Genomic DNA, 19357 nt, shown 5'->3' on the forward strand with positions numbered 1-19357 from the left:
ATTTAGTTGTACACATGCGCTGCATGAGGTTTTACATATGATGGGCTCATTAAAGGGACACTGAGCCCAAATTTTTTCTTATGTGATTCAGATAGAGCATGCAATTTTAAGCAACTTTCTAATTTATTCCTATTATCAATTTTTTTTTGTTCTCTTGCTTTCTTTATTTGAAAAAGAAGACATCTAAGCTAAGGAACCAGCCAATTTGTGGTTCAGTACCATGGACAGCACTTGTTTATTGGTGCTGTCCAATCAGCAAGGACAACCCAGGTTGTTCACCAAAAATGGGCCGGCATCTAAACTTAAATTCTTGCTTTTCAAATAAAGATACCAAGATAATAAAGAAAATTTGACAATAGGAGTAAATTAGAAAGATGCTTAAACTTGCATGCTCTATCTGAATCACGAAAACATTTTTTGGGTACAGTGTCCCTTTAACATTAAATGAGTGACTCAAGTGGGTGCTTATATTTGGATATGGAGATCCAAATTCCAAGGGTGACATTTGTGCCATTTTTCCCCTCCTCTATTTACTTTATATATATATATATGTATATAGTCGTATGCAAAAGTTTAGGCACCACTGACAATTTCCATGATTTTCATTTATAAATAATAATATATATAAGAAACTAGCACTCACTGTACCTAATATTGATCCGGGGTGCTTCCCAAGCAAAATATACAAAATAAATGTCCACAGGGAGCATTCGCCATAATGCTTTCAATCTATGCTTTAATTATAGTGTTAACAGTTTCGGGGTATAACCCCCCGTCTTTATATATATATATAATCGAAGATATTCAACTCTCGTTACAAAAGTCCAGAAAATGTAAGAGATTACTGCTATAAATATTTAATTAGAAATTCTGAAACTTAAACTATGCAAAAGAAGGACAGTAGCATTACAATGATTAGAATACAGTTTCCTTTTTGTGGTGGCATTGTGGCTCACTGTTCAAATCAGCCAATAGGATTTCAGTAGCTCTCATCCTATTTGCTGTTTGGAACAGCCAATAGGATTTCAGAAGCTCTCATCCTATTGGCTGATTAGAATTTGAAAAATAAAATCAGCCAATAGGAGTGCAAGGTACGCCATTTTGAAATGGCTACCTTACATTCAACTTCAGTGTACAGCGGCGACCTTATGTTGAGGACGCTCTGTGCAGGATTGGATTGGCTTCCAGGATAGCTCTGCTCCACGCCGCCAGGATGAAGATGAAGATAGAAGACTTCCCCGAGATGGATGAAGGTGTCGCCACCTGGATTAAGACTTTTTGCCGTATGGATGAAGATGAATGTCCGGACTTCAGAAAACGTGAGTAGATTTTATGGGGTTAGTATTAGTTTTTTTTTTTTGGGTAAGTGAAAAAGAGCTGAATGCCCTTTTAAGGACCATACCCATACAAATGCCCCTTTAGGGGCAATAGATAGCTTAGTTTCTTTTTAGAGTTAGTTTTTTTATTTTGGGGGGTTGGTTGGGTGGTGGGTTTTACTGTTGGGGGGTATTTGTATTTTTTTACAGGTAAAAGAGCTGTTTAACTTAGGGCATTGCCCTACAAAAGGCCCTTTTAAGGTCTATTGGTAGTTTATTGTAGGCTAGGGGGTGTTTTTATTTTGATGTGGCTTTTTTATTTTTATAGGGCTATTAGATTAGGTAAAGAACACAAGTAAAAATTATCTGCACTAATTCCCAGTATACAGTGATAACAAAACGGATGTTACATTAATATTATGCAAGAATAATGTGACAATATAAAAAGATAAAACAATAACAATAGTAATGTATATGTAGACACAATATGCACACAATGTGCACACAAAGGTGCTGGAGTGTTTAAAACAAACAAAAGTAGTCCATAAATAATCATAACCAAAATGTAGAGGAAATACCTCCCTTATACTGTCATGTTCATGTAGCAACAGAGAATAAGTCATGCCTTCCAGCGGATGCTCAGGGCCTCTTCCCAAACACTCCAGCTTATGACAATGGCTCCTCAATCTGGCCAGAAGATGACGCCACTCGCTGACAGGTGTGTTGTCCGAGATGCTGCTCCTATGATGCTGAACTCAATCCTCTCAGCGTTACGGAATTACAGATGAACAAGAAAACAAAAGAAGCACAAAACTCGTTTCAAGTGAGTTTTATTTAACAATAACAGATGCACATATAAAATCACACTTACAGAACGTGCAGAAAACATCAACGTATCATAAATACAGACAGTCAGGTAAGTGATTCACAGGATCCAGTCCGGAAGGATGACAATAGACATGCCCTACACGTAAGACCACCGTGTTTCCCAAAGAGGGGCAGTCTCCGGTCTCGAGATTCAAGAATTTGTTTAAACAATAGTGTGTAACGAATAACAATGCTTATAATTGATTTAAAACGCCCACATAAGGGTAACTTATATTGGGGTGACAGAAACCTCAACGGGTTTCACCCATTCTGCAGACAGGCTTTTTGAAGAGGATAAAAATAATGGCATATGAACTTGCAAGTAGCAAACCCCTTAATAAAGGTTTCAATGGCCAATAAGATGAGAGAGTGTGTATAGGTAAACACACCTCCCAGGTGTTAGCATAATTAAATGTTAGTTGTATGGTTGCACTTACTCTAGCAATTGCAAGCAGTTTGAAAATATAATAAAAACATTATACACAACCTTACATCATAAAATATGCATAAGACCAACGAATCATAAAATTTCACACTTTTAAGAACATAGACTTAAAAAGCTACCTCATATTGAGGCCGATCAGAATAACATTTGGGGCGACTGTTAAAACCTACCATGGTGCCAATTCGTACTACATTATTCTTTCTTGATATACACAAACCTATTAATTAAAGTACAACATCCAAAGCGCATCACTATTTATATGGTACACTAACCAAAATGATAATTGTAAAAATGGTAATATAACAATAAAATAAATATTATAATAAAAACATTCTTTCTGCATCAAGATATAGATTAAAACATAATGAAAGCATTCAAAAATCAACTGATCCATTTTCATCATAGTAAATAATACCAACTACTTACATATGGGCTGCCACATCTACATCAATGTTTAAACCAGGAGGGTATAAAGATTTAATTTTGTATATCCATAAAGTTTCTAATTTGTGTAGTTTTAAGAGTCTATCCCTTTCTTTAGGGGGAACCCAATCAATAATTTGTATTTTCAAACTGCTTGGATCACAATAATGACATTCCATAAAGTGTCTAGAGACATTGTGTTTATTGGACTTTTCTTTTATATAATACACATGCTCATAAAACCTTCTTTTTATTTTCCTTTCGGTGCGGCCCACATAAAATAGGCCACACCCACATTCTAAACTGTATACTACATATGTAGAGTTATAGTTACTTTGAACTTTAATATTAAATTCCTCTGAACAATTGGAATTATGAAAAATGGAAGCTGTATTGATGTGTGGACACATACCACACTTTTTCTTTCCACATTTCATAGTACTCTTATTATTAATCAACCAATTTATATTTGGAGGATTATCAACCAATTGCTTTTGCTTACTTTTCAGGTGATTTGCATAACTTAAAACAACTGATCTTATATGCTACATACTCTGTGCAGTAAGAGTTATTACCTTTTTTGCACAGCAAAATTATAATAATAACAATATCTTGAATTACTTTTCAGTACTTTACTTTCTATGTCATTCAGTGGAGGTTTGATAATAGGTATGAAAACAAAATACTAAGACTAACATGTAGCTTTTATTGTATCATTATGAAATAGCTTTTATCTATCTTGGGTTTTTGACACCGCTGACATATCAATTTAGTGTAATAGAAGTACTTAATCATGTCAGCAAACTAGGTGAAAATTGCATGAATTCAACACAGTGATCACCAAGTTGTATAATGAGACAGCTGAGGCTCACAATGAGGCAGCTGGTCTTCCAATGAGTTGACCCCTACTGAGAGGGACATGCAGTGAGCCAAAAGGTCACCTGCACAGGGCTTGGATAGAAACCTTATTTTCATGCATCATTGTCCTCAGAATTCTGAAAGGTTATTCACTGAGCCTAATAATCTAGAGGTTTAATGACTCTAAACTTTGTAGTACATGCATTTCATTCTAAATGTGAACTTGTATGGCAGATTTAAGAGTGTTCTATTATAATATATCCCTGATGCTATTGTCATTTTAAAACATCTCTGCAGACTGCTGACTGATTGACATGTTGCTGTCAGTGCACTGTATTGCTTATGTTCAGGAATGAACAGGAATAGCATCAATTTGTAATTTCATCTTAAACTCACACTGTGGAATTTTCTGAACTTTCCTACAGTGCTTGCTGGCCAAGTCATTACCTAGAGCCCTTCAGATTTTCCTACTTCTTCATTAGACACTTTTTGGTGTAAAATAATTCTGATTTAAGGTAATATTTTTAGGAGTAACTAATTGTAACTAAGCAAAGCTCTTGTGCAAAGAGGATTTAAAATGCTGCAGAAAAATAAGATATTTTTATTGAAGGAATTAGGTGATATGAGAACATGGATAATATTAATATTTGATTTTGTCTTCTTGTAATAATCGCTTTATTTTGTGAATTGAATTGCTCCATAGAAGTGCCAAAAAAGGCAGATTTAAGTTTTGAACAACTAGTTATTTTTAACTCTGATTCATTTTTCAGGAAGTGGTTTAAATGATGGTTTGTGGCACTCCATTGCTATGAATGCAAGACGACATCGGATCACCCTAACATTGGATAATGGAGTCACCTCTCCAGTTCAGGCAAATGTCCCATTACAGATTTATTCAGGACACAGCTACTATTTTGGAGGTGGGTCAACTCTGACATGAGTTACGATAACTGAGACTTTCTAACCACATTCTTCATCTTACATTACATTTTTTACCTTCCCAGCATCATCTTCTTCTCTAGTTTGCTAAGAAACCAGAAAATTGCTTCCACAGTGCTGCTTGATTGTACCACTTGCAGACAGAATTGATTGACCCTATCCATGTTTCTCTATGGGTAGGTTCAATCAGCAATATCAGCAAGTGTGACAGCACTGCTAACGCTCCGCTAAGGGTATTTTTACATCAGTTCTGGCAAATTGAATATCCTTCAAAATAGAAAGATGAGACTTTAAATATTACACTGTTTAAAAGCAGTATATATATGTATGTATGTATGTATGTATATATATATATATATATATATATATATATATATATATATATATATATATATACATATATATATATATATATATATATATATATATATATATATATATATATATATATATATACATATATATATATATATATATATATATATATATATATATATATATATATATACATATATATATATATATATATATATATATATATATACCCTAGTACCTTTTTTTGTATTCACCTTGACAGTTTTGCTATAATAAATAAATAAAAAATAAGTACAAAGTAAGCTTTATTAATTTTTTTTTTTTAAATTGTATTATTTGAATCTAATTTTTTCTTAAAATTTTACAAGCAACATATGGTATACTCAAAAGTAACAACATTTTATACTGTTTTTTTTATAAAATCAATGAAAAATACAAGATAAACAATAAAAGCTAACAATTCCTAGAGATTATACTAATATTTATAACATTATCTCTCCACTTTAGCAAAGCTGTACATTTGTGAGATGGTTAAAGTATCAATAAAAAAAAGGAGAGACACACATATTTACAAGTACACTTTGGGGCCAAATTATCAAGCACCTGAACAGAGCTTGATGCCCCTGTTTCCGCTCAAGCCTTCAGGCTCGCCGGAAACAGCAGTTATGAAGCAGTGGTCTTAAGTCCGCTACTCCATAACTGGTCCGCCTGCTCTGAGGCTGTGGATATCAATCCGCCCGATCCTATATGATCGGGCTAAATGACACCCCTTGCTAGCAGCCGATTGGTCGCAAATGTGCAGGGGGCGGCATTGCACAAGCAGTTCGCAAGAACTGCTTGTGCAATAATAAATGCCGACAGCGTATGCTGTTGGCATTCATCGATGTCTGTCGGACAGATCGATGCTAAATCGGCCCCTTTGTTACTTTTACATTATTATTGATGTTAAATGCGGTTAATTTACATGGAACTGATATCTCTCTAATGTAAGTGTGAGTACACAACTCAGTCAGTGTAGGAACAGAGATACATTTCCAATGTATCAGGGTGACTTGACACTATTTAACATCATTTCAAACAATCTAAAATGCAATTTGCAAGTAATGCATTTAGATATATTAAATAGAAAAATAGGAGGGTCCCATGAAAGTTTAAGTGAAACTATCTTTTGAATGCAACATTTTGCTTAAGTGCATCAAGGGGAAAGTTGCAATTAAGAAACTTAATGTTCATTAATAAACCTAAACAAAATCTCTTTTTATCCAATCAAATAAGGTCTCTAAAAATAAAATTCTAAAAAAAGCAGGGCTAAAATGCACAAAAATATATCCTTTAGGCCCTCAGCAGAATATCATCACCAAAGATCTTAATTCATACTTAAGGGATAGGGAGGATAAAGGGTATTTCCTCAATGAAAAGTCTTGCATACCTATGCGCTCAAACACCTGCTCCTGCCTGCAAGTATTATGGGCAGAGCTCAATCCACTGATTCTGGCCCCTAGGTTTATAATGATCACACGCACTTACATTCCACTGTGTTTGACAAAAAAACAATAGCTCAATTACTCCATCATCTTGTTCCAATTGCTATATCAGTTCAACATAATTTAACAATGCATCTGATTGCAGTAGGCTCTGCCCACCTGTTTGTGTTCTAATTTGGACACAATGGAAATAATAAAATCCTAGTTATCCTACATTTTTTCTTTTAATTGTTGCAAGAAGGCTGGGTATGTAGATTGGGTGAATGATGCAGGGACGGATAATTGTTAGCAATACATTTATATCAACATTTACATTCAATCTCCCCGTAGCTTTATAGTAGAACTAGATGGTTCTTTATTGAAGTAGCAGCAATGCACTACTGGAAGCATAACACATTGGTAAGCCAATGATGAAAGGTATATATATGTGCAGCCACCAATCAGCAGCTATCTCCCACCTTTTGAGCCTACCTAGGCATACTTTTTGACAAAGGATGCCATGAGAACAAAGCAAATGTATGCTCTATTTGAATAATGAAATCATTTTGGGGGTTTCATGTCCCTTTAAGGACACCTTATAAACAAATATACCTATTTATTAGGATTAGCTTTATGTGCTATTACAAAGACGAGACAGAATAGGATTACTTACTGGTACATTTCTTTTATGATCCAATGACAGAACAAGCCTGTGTGACTTACTATTACAGTCCTATAGGTTTACTCCACCAATTGATACATTTATGTAAATCATTGTAAATTATTTATGTAAAATATTAAATGTTATGCATGAGCTCCCTGTGCGCATGTTACAAGGTGGGGGTATTCTCTGTGCTCATATTAATGGTTCTCACTGTGATGCCCAGATGAGAATGTCCAATTAGAGTAAAATGTTTTGCTTACATGTGGTGATCATGGATTCCTTCTTAAAGGGACATAATACTCATATGCTAAATCACTTGAAACTGATGCAGTATAACTGTAAAAAGCTGACAGGAAAATATCACCTGAGTATCTCTACGTAAAAAAGGAAGATGTTTTACCTCACAATCTCCTCAGCTCAGTAGAGTAAGTTCTGTGTAAAAAGTTATACTTCACCTGCTTCCAGCTGCAGGTAAAAATAAAAAAAAAATGAAGAAATGAACAGCAGCCAATCAGCATCAGCAGTGCTGAGGTCATGAACTCTTACTGTGATCTCATGAGATTTGACTTAACTCTCATGAGATTTCATAGTAAGCTTCCTTTACCTGATTGGTGAAATAATATGAGAGTGCACAATGCTAGTCCCTTCAGATGTCCCAGGACAAACACACTAAAATGCTGCTTAGAAATCCTTTACAATGGGAGGTGGCTACTGAGGAACTTTTGAGGTAAAATATCTTTCTTTTTTACATAGAGATGTTCAAGTGATATTTTCTAATCAGCTTTTTACAGCTATGCTGCATCACTTTCAAGTGTTTAAACATTTGGGTATTAAATTAAAGACACAATACACAGTTTGAGCTTGTATTATAAACGTTTAATTATGTGTAGTTAAAGGGACAGTAAAGTTAAAATTAAACTTTCATGATTCAGATAGAGCATGCAATTTTTTTTTTCCAAAGAGCTTTATTATGGAATTATCAGATAAACAGATTTGGCTCGGGTTACAACGTGAGCCGTTCAACAACAACATCAACAGTTTGTACAATAAGTATTTTGGCATATAAACAGTGTTATTCGTAGAATGTCTTCTGAAATTATAATTCCATAGATTGCTAATAAGCATGCCAATCCGCAGGTTAAATGTCTTTTGGTAGGTAGTGGGTGAACGGAGAGGGAGTGTTCTATAGTCCTTATGTATGTATGTCCATTTCACGGTTAATGAGATAATACAAAAGAGTCCAGGTATTTGGTAAACCAAAAGCTGTTAATGCATATCACATCAAGACTATATATAACTTTGTAGCGTGTTTGCATGCCTCTTTTTTTTTTTTTTTTTTTTTCTTTTGGTTTGGTTTGTAGATAAATTTTGATAAGAAAGAGTGGTTCGGGGAAAGGAAGGTTGGGAGGGGAAGGCTATTGGGTAGGGTAGTAGGGTATGGAGCTGTGTAGTTTTATCGCTTGATTTGGTTTCATCCCCAGGGACCCGCCCACGAAGCGGGGATGTCCATATAAGGATCACCCACAGATTTTTAGTGTTTTGGTTTGAGATTGGTGTGTGTATTGCTATAACTGGTGTGGTGTTAACTGTGGCATAGTTCTGGTCTATCTATTATTTCTGTTAGCGTTCCACCTTAATGTCATGTACTCGTGGGTGTCTATCTTGCCAATTTTAAGAAAATGGTATCTCTCCAAGACAAGTTGTTTTTCCACCTGTTGTTTCCACATTTCCAAATCCGGCACCTCCGCGGATTTCCATTTCAGGGGTATAAGGGCTTTTGCGCTATTGAGCATTATGAATAGCAATGATTGTTTTACATCATCTTTTAGGTTTGGAAGGTTGTGAAATAAGAGTATGCTTGGTTCTCTGGCTATCTGTGTGTCCAAAGTTTTATATATGTGTTTAAGGACTTCCTCCCAGTATGTTCCTAGCCTGCCACACTCCCACCACACATGATGTATATCAGCTATTTCTCCACAGCCCCTCCAACATCTATCGCTTGCGTGTTTATAAATTTTTTTGATCCTCGTCGGTGTGAGATACCAACGGGATAAGTATTTAAAGTTTGTTTCCTGTGTCTTAGCCGAGACTGATGCTCTTTTGTGGTTTTGGAATATCCGCAGCCAGTCTGTGTCATTGATTTCTGTGCGTAGTTCCCTATGCCACTTGTGGCAGTAGGATGGGAGTTGGTCTCTGTCAGAGTGTAAGAGTATTTTGTACAGTGTGGAAACAGTATGACGGGGGTAGTGTGTGGAAGTACACATGGTTTCAAAGGGTGTTAATTGTCTGATCATGTTATGCTTTGCTTTGTGCGTTGACAGGTAATGTGATATCTGTGAATGTAGCAACCAGTTAGATGGGGTGATTCCCAGCCGTTCTGCTAGTTCCTCACGGGAACAAACCTTGTCCCCAGATACCAAGCTTTTAATTATATATTTTGCTAACTGAGGGGATGTCTCCGGGGTGGCTCTGATCTGTGAGAAAAATGGCAACTCCGGGTTCGCCAGGAGTGGGGTCAAGGGCGAAGGTCTTGTGGTTATATGTGTGCTTGTGTTTATCAGTGCGTCCCACTGCAGGAAGAGCTCCTCCCACAGTGGGAATTCTCGTATCTTTCTTGGCCTATGTTTTGCCGGCATCCATGCCAGCCAACCCATGTTTTTGAGTTGAAGTATTTCTTTGTCAATTTGTATCCATTGTTTGGAGTTTGAATTATGGCTCCAGTCCACTATCCTTTGTATCACTGTCGCTATTCTATACAGTCTTATATTAGGCAATCCCAGTCCCCCTCTCTCTCTTGTCATGTACAGGGTTTTCCTGGGGATTCTCGGCCTTATGCCGTTCCATATAAATTGGTCTATGTGTTTTTGTAATCATGTTAGGTAATCTCTCGTCAGTGTGATGGGTAGTGCCTGTAGTACGTATAATATACGAGGGAGTATGTTCATTTTTGTGACATTTATCCTACCTATCCATGAAATGGTTTTATTTTTCCACCTGGAGAGATCGTTTGTTATCTCCTTGAGTAAAAGATGGTAATTTGCAGTGAATAGGTCTTGCATGTTGCGAGTAATAAGGATGCCCAGGTATTTTATCTGCGTTTGTTGAATTTTAATGGGGCATATGGTTCTTATTTTATTTAATATGGGTGCGGGAGTATTTATATTGAGCAATTCTGATTTGGTTAGGTTTAAGTGGAAATTTGATACTTTTCCATATTCTTCTAGTGTTTTAAGTAACGCCGGTAGGGATTTATCTATGTTTGTTAGTGTTAGCAAGACATCGTCTGCATACATTGCTAATTTGTATTCGTTTTCTCCTGTGGATATGCCTTTGATTTCGTTATTTGACCTGATATGGCACGCTAGTGTCTCAATTGAAATGGCAAATAAGATGGGTGAGAGAGGGCAGCCCTTTCTTGTGCCATTTTGTATTCTAAAGGGTTCTGAAAGGGTTGAATTAGCTTTAACTCTGGCAGTGGGGCCAGAATAGAGTGAGAAAATTTTTCCTATGAAGTTGTCGCTCATGTTCATTCTTTGAAGCGTGGCCTTGAGGAAATCCCAATCCACCCTGTCAAAGGCCTTTTCGGCATCGGTGGATACTAATACTAGTTCTTGGTGCGTATTGTGGGCTAAAGTGATGAGCTGTAAGATTTTAAGGGTGTTATCCCTCGCTTCTCTACCTGGTATGAATCCCACTTGGTCAGGGGCTATTAATAAGGGTAGAATGGGGTTAAGCCTGTTTGCTAATATTCTGGCATATATTTTTACATCGGTGTTCAGGAGGGATATTGGCCGAAAGTTCTCGGGTGTATTAGGTGGCTTGCCGGGTTTTGGCAACACTGTGATGTGTGCCTTAAGCATGGAGGTAGGGAAACCCTTTGCGCTGTCTAAGGAGTTAAATAGCTGCATCAGTTTTGGGGCCAGGATATGAATGTATTTTTTGTAGTATTTGATGGTAAACCCATCTGGTCCTGGGCTTTTCCCAGTGGGTAACGCTTTGATTGCCCTTTTGATTTCTGTGATATTTATTGGGGAGTCCAAGGTATCGGATTGTTCCTTATCTATCTTGGGCAAATTGATCTTGGCTAGGTATTTAGATATTTCTTGGCTTTTGCTATGTGGTGTATTTATAGTGTCATCTCTCTGGGCTAGGTTGTATAAAGATGAGTAGTATGAGCAGAATTCCGCCACCAGGGATGAGCTATCACTTTTAGTGTGTCCTGTCTTAGTTTTAATTCTATAAATGTGCGTTTTAAGGTGCCTACGTTTTAGAGCTCTGGCAAGTATTTTCCCTGCTTTATTTCCCTGGGTATAATATTTTTGTTGTAGCTTTAAGGCCCTGTTTTGTTGCTCGTGTTGCAAATATGTGTTAAGCTCTAACCTGGCTGTTGCAAGTCGGGTGCTTGTGTCATTGTCTTTTGGATTTTGTTTATGTATGAGCTCCAAGTGTTGGAGGTCTGCTAGGAGTGTGTTGTATTTAGCTCTGTGCTGTTTCAGTAGTGCCGCTTTATGTTTAAGCAGTTCCCCCCTTATCACGCACTTATGTGCCTCCCATATATTCTCCCAGGTTACGTCTGGGGAGACGTTGAGATGAAAATATTCTATCAATGCTTTTTCAATGTTAGTTTGAATTAGGGGATGGTCTAGGAGGCTGTCCTCCAATCTCCATACATATGGAGTTGTCGGGCTATCAGGCCAGATTATTTGACAGGTGACTGGGGCATGATCCGACCAAGTTGCCGAGCTAATCTTCACATGTTTGATAAGTGTGAGGCCTACTGAGTCTGTTAGGAGATAGTCAATCCTAGAATATGATTTGTGTGGAAAGGAGTAGAAAGTGAAGTCCCGTGTCGTGGGGTGGATAGTGCGCCGTATGTCATGCAGTGCTAGTGATTGTAGTTGATTGTTGATGTGTTTAATATCCCTTTTTGGGACATTGGAGATACCACTTGATGTATCCATCTCTGGGTTGAGAGGAACATTGAAATCCCCCCCTATGAACAATCTGCCTTTGGTGTTGTCCAGTATCCTCCCTGAGGTTTTGTGCATGAATGCTGCTTGGTGTTTGTTGGGGAAGTATACATTTGCAATATTTATGGGCTGGCCAAAGAGCAGGCCTGTCACAATGAGCAACCTTCCCTCTACATCTGTATCTATATGTGTGACTTCCAGTGGAACATTAGGGTGAACCAGAATACCGACTCCACAGTTTTTCGTGGTGCCTGATGAAAAGTGGGCTGTTGTATATATGTGATGGTGCCATTTTGGTTCTGACCCCTTCTTAAAATGTGTTTCTTGTAATAGAATTATGTCTCCTTTTTGTCTATGTAGGTCGTTTAGTATTATTGTTCTCTTTTGGGGTATGTTGAACCCTTTGACATTAATTGTGATAATGTTTATTGGGTGTATTGTGGGTGATTTGTCCATCTTATCTCGGTGTTTTGAGCTGAGTGTATGTCAGTGTTACCCTCTCTAAGTTATATGTACTGTCTGGGCGGGTCCCTGAGGATCCAGCTGCTCTATTATTCCTGATTGTGGTGTGCTATTTTTTACTTGAATCTGCAATTATCATGTGGTTATGGGATTTGGGGGTAGGGAGGGTGGGGTGAGGAAGAGTGGGGTATTGATGAGGGATATAAATATGCAATCAACAACAATAGGTAACAAAAGGAAAAAATGCAAATATTCAATATGTTGATCTTACTTTGATGCAAGGTACGATACTATCTATTGTCACAGTATGTACTAACTACCGTCCCTTCAAAACTAGGGATTAACCTGTACCTAGCTGGCACAAATCTAGTGCAGCTATTGAGGGCTACGGCCCTCACCCCCAGGAGGGCATACATATATTCATGAGTTAAATATTTTTAATACAATTGAGTTGCAGGATGTTACATTACGTTTTAGATTAGGGCTGTGCGACATCACAATACTCCCTTTACTTTCTATATGTTGTTTTTATAAATGTTCCCCCTTCTTTGATATCTCCTATGTCGGGGGAGTTGTTACCTATAGGGGTAAGCAATTGTTAATACATTATCCTAGTTCTAATTCACTGAGAAAGGGTAACCATATTGTAAGTCTATCATAAACAATATACATTATACATTTATTTTTATTTTTGCTAATACTCATCTGTCCAGCGTGTGAGGTTTCATCTTCTATTTGCTATTGTCCATTATTGACTGTTATTTCTGGAAGTTGAGGCGTTCTGTTGTTGTGGAACATCAGTCCTTGTGCTTCTGTGTGGGTTTTTTTTAGTGTGCGTGCTCCAACTTGGTGATGGTTCTCTGGCATGGGGATTTGTATCTGTAGGGCCTCGCAAAAGGCCGGTATGTCCTCCATGTTGCGAAGTGTTGCATTTTTATCTCCCTTTGTTGCTGTGAGGCTTACCGGGAATCCCCATCTATACGGTATCTTTTGTGACCTTAGCACCGATGTCACAAATTGTAGGTCTCTTCTTTTCTGTAGAGTAGCTGGGCTTAGATCTGTAAAGATTTGTAGAGCTATACCCGCGTGTGTGAGTGGGTTCTTCTGACGGGCATGCTTCAGCACCTCTTCTTTGTCCAAGAAGTTAAGGAACTTAACTATAATATAACGTGGTGGGGCTTTTGCTGGTGGCTTAGGCCTCAATGCTCTGTGCGCTCGTTCAATTATTATGTCTGCTGAGGTATTGGTGCCTTTAATAGTTCTGAAAAGATCTTGCAGATAACCAGGGATCGCAGCAGTTTGTATGTTCTCTGGTACACCTCTGATCCTTAGATTATTCCTGCGTCCCCTATTATCTAGGTCCTCCACCTTATCTGCAAGATTGCGAATGACTTCTTCTTGGTTGTATGATAGCTGGGATAGGTGCTGGATGTCTTGTGTGTTGATGTTATGACTTTCTTCCAGAGTGGAAACTTTGCGCTCCACTTTCTTGATGTCTTTTTTAATTTCATTGAACATGTCTTTCATGTCTGTCATGGCTGTCTTAATGTCATCTTTAGTTGCTAAGAGCAGTAGGTCTGCTTTTGTGATTTCTCCTGTGTGGTTATCCATTTGCACTGCAGTCAGTGGTGTGGTCTTTTGGGGTAGTTCTGCACCACTCTCACTGCGTGGGGTATCACTTTCTAGTGGTTTCAAGTACTGGTTGATCTTTTTAGCCTTGACTGAGGTGTCAGATTTTTTTTTTTTTGCTGGCATGCCCAATTTACAGCTTTTATTTTGCTGGATGTTCTATGTCCTTTTGTATAAATGTTTGGTTTTATTTTGTGTGCTGTTCAGCTATGGTTGTTTCTGTATGCAGTCTTATAAGGGCTTTGATAACTGGTTTGACTTTAGCTCTTTATAGACCCTAAGTATGCCCAATTAGCTGATTCTCTTATAAGTAACGTCTCTGCTCTCTTTTAGTTTTTATTGTTCCTCAGTTTCTATGATAGTGGATTATGCCCATATTTTAAGCAATGTTGTCGTTTGCTGATAACAATGTAATTGCCTCTGTTAATATTCTCTATGAGCTATGTTTTATTTTTTATTTTCAGACCCTTTTATTCTGGTCCTGCCCTGCTGCGCTCTATGTCCGGTGCCTTTCAACAGTACCCTTATGCGATAGTGCCGTGTCTCACCTTTATACTCCTTTTTGTGTTTGGTGTTGTTCTGACCGCGCTGGACTTCTCCGCTATAGTTGTTGTGGGCTCCAGTACTTGTTTGCGCCGTTGATTGTGAACCTCTTCTTCCCACGAGGTCTCTGCGGATCGTGCCGAATTAGGCCTGTTGCGCACCTCTTTTTGCTGTCTGCTGGCTCCGATTCTCTTGCGATGCTTGCAAAGCGGCTGAGCTAGGTCACTTATCTCAGCCCCCGATCTGAAGTGTGTTGATGTGTAATTTTTTACCTGCAACTGTGATTATTTATGCCCAACTGAGGGATATGGGCCCGGGAGCTGTGCTAAATAGCAGCCATTACTCTGTGCGGCCAAACTCCGCCCCCAGAGCATGCAATTTTAAACAACTTTCCAATTTACTTCTGATATTTAGTTTGCTTTGTTCTTGAGGTATCTTTAATTGAAGAGTAAAACTAGGTAGTTTCAAAAGAGATCAGGAGTGTTCACGTATTAAACTTTTATTATTCCTTTTTACTCCATTTCCTGTAATTTAAGTCTAAAAATTTCTTATTCTGACAAATGGAAGTGCACATGGCAGACTTTACAAGTCTAACACTGTCACATATCTGTCCCTTTTTGGTTTCATCAAAGGATAATAGATAAGGAAATGCAGGGAACAGAAAAAAAATCTTGTAATTACATACACCTAGATTACAAGTTTTGCGCTATAGAGGGTGTGAAACAAACACAACAAAAGTTGCGTTATTTCACCCTCCATAGCGCTGCCATTACAAGTTTCTGAAAAGCCGCCTTGTGCGTGCGATATGGTGGCGATAAGCTCCATACCGCACAAAATCCAAGGGCTGCTTTGATGTGCTCATGCACGCTTTCCCCATACATCAATGGGGACAGAGTGTTAGAAAAAAAACACCTGAAACGCGGAATGGCGATCTCCGTAACCCAACCCCCATTGATGTCTATGGGGAAAAAAGTTATGTTTAAAACTAGCACCCTGACATAAACCCCAAGTCTAAACACCCCTAATCTGCTGCCCCCGACATCGCCGGCACCAAAATAAAGTTATTAACCCCTAATCTGCCGCTCCTGACATTGCCACCACTAATAAAAGTTATTAACCCCTATTCCGCCGCTCCCAGACATCGCTGCCACTGTAATAAAGTTATTAACCCTTATTCCCCCGCACCCCAACACAGCTGACACTATAATAAAGCTATTAACCCCTATTCCGCCGCTCCCCGACATTGCCGCCACTAAATAAAGTTATTAACCTCTAAACCTCTGGCCTCCCACATCACCACCACTAAATAAACCTATTAACCCCTAAACCGTCAGCCCCCCACATCGCAAAAAATAAATTAAACTGTTAACCCCTAAACCTAACAACCCCCTAACTTTAAATTAAAATGACAATATCCCTATCTTAAAATAAATAATTACCTGTGAAATAAAAAAAATAAGTTTAAACTAACAATTAACCTAGCATAACTATTATCCTAAAATTAAAATATCTACCAATTAAATAAACTAAATTATGCATTTAAAAAAACTAACACTACTAAAAAAATTAAACACTAAATTACAAAAAATAACAAACTAAATTATCCAAAATAAAAACAATTACACCTAATCTAATAGCCCTAAAAAATACCCCCCTTAAAATAAAAAACCTAGTCTAAAATAAACTACCAATAGCCCTTAAAAGGGCCTTTTGTAGGGCATTGGCCTAAAGAAATCAGCTCTTTTACCTGTAAAAAATACAAAGACCCCCCAACAGTAAAACCCACCACTTAACCAACCCCCCAAAATAAAAAACCTAACCCTAACAAAAACCTAAGCTTCCCATTGCCCTTAAAAGGGTATTGCCTTAAAAGGGCATTCAACTCTTTTACATTACCTGAAAAGGGCATTCAGCGCTTAAAAAAAAAATCCCAAACCCTAATCTAAAAAAAAACTTAACACTAACCCCCGATGATCCACTTACAGTTTCTGAAGTCCGGACATTCAGGCGGCGTCTTCTATCTTCATCCAGGTAGCATCTTCTATCTTCATCCCGGTGGCGGAGCGGGTCCATCCTTCAACACATCCGGCGCAGAGCGTCCTATTCTTATGGTAACCGCCGTACACTGAATCTTTAATGCAAGGGAGCCTTTTCATAATGACGTCCCTTTCATTCCTATTGTCTGATTTGATAGAATTTCAGTAGCTCTCATCCTATTGGCTGATTTGAACAGCCAATAGGATTTCAGTAGCTCTCATCCTATTGGCTGATTTGAATTTCAAAAATCAAATCAGCACATAGGAATGCAAGAAACACCATTTTGAAAAGGCTCCCTTGCATTGAAGATTCAGTGTATGATGGTGACCGTATTAAGAGGATGCTCCGTGCCAGATGTCTTCAAGGATGGACCCGCTCCGCCGCCAGGATAAAGATAGAAGATGCCGCTGGGATGAAGATAGAAGATGCTGCCTGGATGAAGATAGAAGATGCCGCCTGTATGGATGAAGACCTCGCCACCTGGATGAAGACATCTCGCCTCCTAGATGTCTGGACTGTAAGTGGATCGTCATAGTGTTAGTTTTTTTTTTTTTTTTTTTGGTGGGTTTATTTTAGATTAGGGTTTGGGCTTTTTTTAAAGAAATAAATGCCTTTTTTCAGGGCAATGGGTAGCTTAGGTTTTTGTTAGAATGTTTATTTTGCGGTGTTGTTTGGGTGGTGGGTTTTACTGTTTGGGGGTCTTTGTATTTTTTTACAGGTAAAAGAGCTGATTTCTTTAGGGCAATGCCCTAAAAAAGGCCATTTATGGGCTATTGGTAGTTTATTGTAGGCTAGGTTTTGTTTTTTGTTTTTTTGGGGGGGGGGCGTATTTATTTTTATAGGGCTATTAGATTAGCTGTAATTGTTTTTATTTTGGATAATTTCGTTTGTTATTTTTCGTGATTTAGTATTTTTTATTTTTTGTAATTTTAGACTTAAATTTTTTTAGTAGTGTTATTTTTTTTAATGTGTAATATAGTTTATTTAATTGGTAGTTATTTTAATTTTAGTATAATAGTTATGTTAGGTTAATTGTTAGGTTTTTTTTAATTTCACAGGTAAGTTTTTATTTATTTTAAGATAGGGATATTGTTATTTTAATTTAAAGCGGCAATGTCGGAGAGTGGCAGAATAGGGGTTAATAGCTTTATTATACAGGGAGTGCAGAATTATTAGGCAAATGCGTGTTTTGACCACATCATCCTCTTTATGCATGTTGTCTTACTCCAAGCTGTATAGGCTCGAAAGCCTACTACCAATTAAGCATATTAGGTGATGTGCATCTCTGCAATGAGAAGGGGTGTGGTCTAATGACATCAACACCCTATATCAGGTGTGCATAATTATTAGGCAACTTCCTTTCCTTTGGCAAAATGGGTCAAAAGAAGGACTTGACAGGCTCAGAAAAGTAAAAAATAGTGAGATATCTTGCAGAGGGATGCAGCACTCTTAAAATTGCAAAGCTTCTGAAGCGTGATCATCGAACAATCAAGCGTTTCATTCAAAATAGTCAACAGGGTCGCAAGAAGCGTGTGGAAAAACCAAGGCGCAAAATAACTGCCCAAAGTCAAGAAAAGTCAAGCGTGCAGCTGCCAAGATGCCACTTGCCACCAGTTTGGCCATATTTCAGAGCTGCAACATCACTGGAGTGCCCAAAAGCACAAGTTGTGCAATACTCAGAGACATGGCCAAGGTAAGAAAGGCTGAAAGACGACCACCACTGAACAAGACACACAAGCTGAAACGTCAAGACTGGGCCAAGAAATATCTCAAGACTGATTTTTCTAAGGTTTTATGGACTGATGAAATGAGAGTGAGTCTTGATGGGCCAGATGGATGGGCCCGTGGCTGGATTGGTAAAGGGCAGAGAGCTCCAGTCCGACTCAGACGCCAGCAAGGTGGAGGTGGAGTACTGGTTTGGGCTGGTATCATCAAAGATGAGCTTGTGGGGCTTTTTTTCGGGTTGAGGATGGAGTCAAGCTCAACTCCCAGTCCTACTGCCAGTTTCTGGAAGACACCTTCTTCAAGCAGTGGTACAGGAAGAAGTCTGCATCCTTCAAGAAAAACATGATTTTCATGCAGGACAATGCTCCATCACACGCGTCCAAGTACTCCACAGCGTGGCTGGCAAGAAAGGATATAAAAGAAGAAAATCTAATGACATGGCCTCCTTGTTCACCTGATCTGAACCCCATTGAGAACCTGTGGTCCATCATCAAATGTGAGATTTACAAGGAGGGAAAATAGTACACCTCTCTGAACAGTGTCTGGGAGGCTGTAGTTGCTGCTGCACACAATGTTGATGGTGAACAGATCAAAACACTGACAGAATCCATGGATGGCAGGCTTTTGAGTGTCCTTGCAAAGAAAGGTGGCTATATTGGTCACTGATTTGTTTTTGTTTTGTTTTTGAATGTCAGAAATGT

At 38.1% G+C, this 19357-nt stretch overlaps 1 protein-coding gene across 1 annotated transcript in view; it reads left to right on the forward strand.

Annotated features, from left to right (window-relative positions):
• The window catches only part of CNTNAP5 (contactin associated protein family member 5), an 886402-nt gene that overhangs the window by 360023 nt on the left and 507022 nt on the right, over positions 1–19357 (forward strand). The window contains 1 exon segment of the mRNA XM_053712216.1: positions 4680–4829. Within this exon segment, the coding sequence (XP_053568191.1) occupies positions 4680–4829 (150 nt within the window).

Source organism: Bombina bombina, chromosome 1, assembly GCF_027579735.1.
Source record: "Bombina bombina isolate aBomBom1 chromosome 1, aBomBom1.pri, whole genome shotgun sequence".
NCBI lineage: Eukaryota > Metazoa > Chordata > Amphibia > Anura > Bombinatoridae > Bombina > Bombina bombina.